The sequence below is a fragment of the Bison bison genome, unplaced genomic scaffold (genome assembly GCF_000754665.1).
Source record: "Bison bison bison isolate TAMUID 2011002044 unplaced genomic scaffold, Bison_UMD1.0 scf7180017864340, whole genome shotgun sequence".
Lineage (NCBI taxonomy): Eukaryota > Metazoa > Chordata > Mammalia > Artiodactyla > Bovidae > Bison > Bison bison.
The window spans coordinates 4054617-4060819 of record NW_011494912.1 but is presented as its reverse complement, the minus strand read 5'-3'; the positions used below and the strand labels follow the sequence as shown (position 1 = coordinate 4060819).

The following is a 6203-nucleotide window of genomic DNA, read 5'->3' as shown; positions in this document are numbered from 1 at the left end:
TTTGATCTCTGGTCAGGGAACTAAGATCCCACAAGCTGTGCAGCGTGGCCAGAAAAAAAACACTCACCAGTAGCTCTTCTACCCAGAGATGACCGAGGTTGACATTACTTTGCTAAGCATGCACGTGTGTGTGTATGTATGTATGTCCACATGTACAGCCAGTCCGAACTATTCCATTTGCACACTCACCTGCTTGGTGACATTTATCTGTAGCCCCACACTCCACACTGACAGCACTTTTGTGGTCATTCACGGACATGTGCAGAGCAGAGAAAAATGTAATCGCCTGAGACATGGCATGTTCCCAAATGAGCCTGTACAAAGCAGCGTGCTTGTACAAACATTCTGCAAACAAGTGTCCTTCTCACGGTCTATTTAGTGACACGTTTCTCACATTTTCATGCTTTTTTTCTTGGTGATTTCCACTGTTTAAAATGGCCCCCAAGCGTCATCTTGTGTTCTAGAAGAGCCGTCTAGTGTTCCTAAGTGCAGGAAGGCTGCAATGTGCCTTCCAGAAACTACTTTAGAGAAGCTGCATTCAGGCATGAGTTATAGTGCTGCCGGCCTTGAGTTCATTATTAGTGAGTCAACAATACGTATTCAGTGAAATGTTTTAAAGAGAAGCACGCATGAAACATGATTACCTGTTGATCGATTGATGAAAACGTCAGATCAGAGATTTGCAGGAACCTTGTATTTCCACTGAGAGCAATGGTTCAGTTTTTGCTGGTTCCATGACAGTTTGATTCTATAGAACAGGACTCCTGCAAATAACGAAGATTGTTATGTGTGTGTATATATGTCTGTAAATCTATGTACACATTAACTTAAAAAAAAAAATTTATTCCTGGTGGCTCAGACAGTAAAGAATCTGCCTGCCAATGCAGGAGACCCAAGTTCGATCCCCAGTTGGGAAGATCCCCTGGAGAAGGAAATAGCAACCCACTCCAGTTTTCTTGCCTGGAGAATTCCATGGACAGAGGAGCCTGGCAGGCTACAGTCCATGGGGCACAAAGAGTCAGACATGACTGAGCGACTAATACATATAGTTGACATATATACATGCTTTTTTTTACAGCTGTGTTTTTAAGATTTTTTTTAATGTGGACCATTTGTAAAGTCTTTATTGAATGTGTTACAATATTGCTTCTGTTTTATGTTTTGGTTTTTTGGCCCCGAGGCATGTGGAATCTTAGCTTCCTGACCAAGTTTCGAACCTATACCTCCTGCATTGGAAGGCAAAGGAGAAGTCCCTACACATTTTTTTTATTTAGAAATAATTTTTAATTGACAAAAAAGTTACAAGAATTTTAAAAAAGCGCCTAGAAGGACTTTCCTGGTGGCCCAGTGGCAAATACTCTGAGCTCCTGCAGGGGCCCCGGTTCCATCCCTGGTTGGGGAACTAGATCCCACAGGCCACAGTTAGAAAACCCCACAGGCTGCAGTGAAGACTTAAGAGCCCTCGTGCTGCAGCTAAGACCTGGTGCAGCCAAATAAATAAATAACTATGCAAGTGACGATGTTAGTTGCTCAGTCGTGTCTGACTCTTTGCGACCCCGTGGACTGCAGCCTGCCAGGCTCCTCTGTCCATGGGGATTCTCCAGGCAAGAATACTGGAGTGGGTTGCCATGCCCTCCTCCAGGGGATCTTCCTGACCCAGGAATCGAACCTGCGTCTCCTGCCTTGCCGGCAGATTCTTTACCGCTGAGCCACCAGGGAAGCCCATAAATACCTATACGCAGATACAAACTAAAAGTTAATAGTGCCTGGAGCATCAGCTCTCCTTTCCCCCATAACACGTGGTTGAGATTTTGCCCCATTTGCTTTACTTTTTGTTCTCTATGTGTAGATGAGTGTTATATGCATGTAATATTTTTCTGAACCATTTGAGTATAATTGCATATTCAGTCTGCATTCCCTGAGAAACAGGGCATGATTTTACATAAACACAGTACAGTTACCAATCTCAGCAAATGTCATGCTGTTATGAGATTTGTTAATACAGCCAATCATACTCCCTACCTGTTTTCTTCAGTTGACCCTGGCGTGTCTTCACAGCTGTTTCCCTGCCCCAATCCAGGATCCAGTCTAAGGTTAATGAGGCTCGTTGCATTTACTTGTTATGTCTTCTTTAGTCTCCTTGCATCTGGAACATTTCCTCCATTTTGCTTGGATTTTGATGACGTTGGCATTTTTGAAACACAATCCCTCCCTCTTTGTTTAATAGAAGATTCCTCCTTTGGGGTTTGACTGTCCTTTGGGGTGATTAGAGCCGGGTTCTGCCAGTCAGGCTGAAATACTCAGTCAAGGTCATGTTCTTCTCCAGGCATCACGACTGAGGCACGTGATGTCCATCTGCCCTTCATTCCATGTGTGAATGTTAATCACCTGGTCGAGGTGTTGTCTGACCCCTACTGCATGGTTACTGGTTCTTTCTGAATGAATATTCAGTGGAGACCTGGAAGACCTTGTGAATTCTCTGTCCCTGACTCAAATGCCCCCTGGATTCATCATCGGTCTGTGAATCTTGCCTGAGCTGTCTTTATTGTGATGGTTGCAAAGTCGCACGTGAATTATTTCATTTTAATCTTTTTGGCCATACCACACTGCTTCTGGGATCTTGGTTCTCCAACCAGGGATCTAACCTGGCCCCCCTGCAGTGGAAGGGTGGAATCCTAACCACTGGACTGCTAGGAAACTCCCTAAATTATGCAATGGAGTAGACAGCGTGCTCCAACTCAACGGATGTGAGTTTGAGCAAATTCCGGGAGATGGTGAAGGACACGGAAGCCTGTTGCGCTGCAGTCCATGGGGTCACAAAGAGTCAGATGCAACTTAGCGACTGAACAACAACAAAGCAGGCTCTAATATTCAATTTCATCTCCTGGTGTTTTTCAACTGAATATTTTAAACTTAGCATCTTCTCTCTTTCTTAACAGTCTCTGTAAAGTCTACGCTTTATAAAATTGTGGGCCGAAAATTGGTTTCCCAGGACTTTTGTGGGCCTGACTCCCTTGCTGGGAATGTGTTTTGCTGGGTTCTGTATTAAGGGGGTATCTGGTGGCCCACACCCCACAGTTAGCTCCTGCCATTTGCAGTGTTAGAGAGCCCACCTGGGGCCCAGGTGCCAGCCCAATTAGGCTCTGTCCCTGGCTCCCTGTGTGACCTTGCGCCAGTACGATCTTGGGCTGGAGGAAAGAAGGCTTGTCCTTCCAACTCAGCCAATGGAGCCATGGCTGCAGGCCCTCACCTGGAGACCAGAGAACCCTGGCCACAGCATCTGCTGAGGGGCTGATGCTGTGGTGAGAAGCAGAGAGAGATGGATGTGGGGAGGTGGGGAACCCGAACCAGACCTGAGAGCAGGGTGGAAGCAGGAGGCTATAGCAGGACCTGTCAGGGTTGTGTCTGCAGAGGAGCCACCCGTACCGGGCCCCTTGGGAGTTGATGTCCAGACCTTGTGTGGCTTTGTCCTGTGAAGCACACGGGGTTCATCCCAGTTTACAGATGTGAAAACTGAGGCTTGGAGTCTCAACCACAAGTTTTCCTTTCCTCAGATCCAACCTCCACACAGGCCCTTGGAGCTCTTTGTAAATCCTGCCTGCTCTCGCCTCTTCCCTTCAAATTCCCATAAACCACTCCCACCCCGCTTCATGTCTCGCTGTGCCCCACTCAGCACAGAGTGCTCCTACCTCGGGGCCTTTGCACGTGCTGTTCTTCGCACTACCTGGCACAAGCTAGTTCTCCCCCAGCCCTGCCCTACCCCCTCTGCCCCTTGCCCCGGGGCCTCCTGAGACCCTTACTGACCAAGCCCTTGCTCTCTCCAGGACAAGCACTGACCCTGAGGGACACCGTGGAGTGGCCCAGTCTGGACCAGAGCCCCTCCAGCCGGCCCCGGCGGCGCCCCCTCCAGGCAGGGGGCGGGACTGTCGCTTTGAAGAGGAGAACAGTATTTGTAACAATGATGTACCCACCGCCGTGGACAATCCCCCACCCCCGACCCCCTTGCCGGACCAGGAGGCTTCCTCAAGCACGATCTTCCATGGAGAGTACAGCCCTGGCCTGGCCTCCTGGGACCTGCAGCCTGGATGCCCTGGACACCCGGCAGTTTCTGGAGTTGGCTCAGGGAGGCCGGGGTGATCCGAACAGACCCCTCTCCCCAGAAGCCACTGCCCTGAGGACCGTCTTGGCCCCTGGGCGTGTCCCCACTCCCTTTCTTCCCCTCCTCCTGGGGGTCCCTCTCAGACCCCCGAGAGCCATTGTCCCAGGAAGGGGCCAGAGGAGGGCCCCAGCTTCCCCTTCAGGCACCAAGGAGAGAAGTCTGGTCATTTGGAGGCAGGAGGAGACCCCCTTTTCTGCGGCCTCTTCCAGACTAAGGCAGTCCCCAGGGCTTCTTGTCCCCACACACTGAGCCTCTTGCAAACAGTGGTACAAGTTCCCCTCGGCCCGTCTGCCCAGCAAGGCCCCAGGTTCAAAGTGCTGGGAGGTGGGCCCTTCGTTCCGACCCCAGCGCACACGCAGCTCCAAGCTGCTGATGTCCGGAGGGTGGTCCCCAAGGCCAGGAGCCACAGTATTAGGAAAGTCTGGAAGCCCCTTTCCTTCCCCCACCCATCCTCAGAGACCTGGCTTGGAGCTGGGACAGGGAGGTCACAGGGAGGCCCCAAACCAGCCGTTTGGGTGTGTTTTGACTGGTAGGTCGTATGCTGTCCCCCGGGTTGACTTGATGTTCTGAAACCAGCCTCCCACTGGCAGATTCACCCATGCTGACCCCGACGTATACACCTTCTGACCGTTAGCACAGGCACACTCAGAGGGGTCACACATGCACACATGCGGTGTGGATGGGACCTTTGCAGTTAGTCATGCTTGGACCACATGGACACTCACCCTCGGGCTCCAGGATGGAGCCCCAGGCCTGGCAGGGCTGCGATTGCACACACTACAAATGTGCCTGCAGCCTCGTGCACAGAATCAGCCAGGTACACGTGGGTGAGCCTTCAGGGAGGTGTGGCCATGCACATGCATCTGAACACACAGCCCAACAGCCCCCTTTCAGTGGTACGAAGCGTCTGCCTGGGGCATTTTAAGTCCTGTCTCCTGTAGCCAAGAAAAGAACCCAAGGATTGACTGGGGAAGACAAATCTCCCCACCTTCCCCCAAGCCTTCCAAGTTACTCCAGCCTCGTTTGTGATGGGAAAGCCAGCGTCTGCCCGAAGCCCCACCTCTAGAGCCGGGAGACCTACAGATGGTTGCCTTGCACTGCAACGTCTCCGTGGAGGCCTGCCCCACCTCCCCCAGCTTACGGGCCTCTCTCCCTAGGGGTAGAGGGGGTGCCTGATGGGCCAGCATGGTGTTCCCAGTTGCACCAGGACAGGTATGCAGGTGGTGCCCAGGTCACCCCTGAGTGCTCCCAAGTACAGGTGGGTGGTCTTCACGTCCTTGCCCCAAAGCAGCCCACCCCAGGGGCAGCCAGTTAGTCCTATGGGCCCCTCCTCGCTCCCCGTTGGCTTTCGGTAGCTCTTGCATGCGGTTTCATTAACAACGGTCTAGAAGCAATGCTGTAGTGGCTTAACCCGGAGTCAAATACTACTCTTTCCAGCAAAATCAGGCAGCTGCCCTGCCCACTGGAGGCACTGATTAGTCTACTAACAGCCAAAAGCCCACTCTGAGAGGAGTTGAGCCCCCGGGATGGGCTGGCCGGTGGCAAGCGTTTTCCCCATGAGCATCTGCGCCTGCCCAGTGTGTGCTCAGCCGTGCCCCTCCCCAAGCCCTCCTGCACCCTCCCCTTCCCTTCCCCAAAGTGGAATTGTTGAAGTGTGGCGAGTCCGTGCTCGAGACAATAAAGCTTGTGACTGAGGTCCAGGACCCCTGCAGTTTCTGCTTTTCTCTGTGGGCCTCCTGGCCTCCCCCCAATGTCTCCTAGCTCATGAACACCCAGGTGCCAGGAGTCTGACTTTATCCTGTTCTCCTGGTGGACTGATAGCTAATTCTTACTTAAATGTGAATGGCTAATAAAGGCCTCAGGGGGCCTGGTGTGGAACAAGTGTGGAACTGAGCTGCCTTGTCTGAGAAAAGGGAGCTCAACAAAAGCGGCAGAGAACCAGAGAAAGGGGGCAGCAGTGGAAGCCGGGCAAGGCTGCCAGAGAGGCATGAGGGTTTGGATTTGAATCTGTTGGAGATGTAAGTGGGCCCACAAGGAAAAATCG

At 51.9% G+C, this 6203-nt stretch overlaps 1 protein-coding gene across 1 annotated transcript in view; it reads left to right on the top strand.

Moving 5' to 3' along the window:
• Positions 1-5863, top strand: part of CLIP2 (CAP-GLY domain containing linker protein 2) — a 75691-nt gene extending 69828 nt beyond the window's left edge. The window contains exon 19 of the mRNA XM_010854345.1: positions 3825-5863. Within this exon, the coding sequence (XP_010852647.1) occupies positions 3825-3836 (12 nt within the window). The 3' untranslated portion in view covers positions 3837-5863. The remainder of the gene's footprint in view (positions 1-3824) is intronic.
• The last annotated feature ends 340 nt before the right edge of the window (positions 5864-6203 follow it).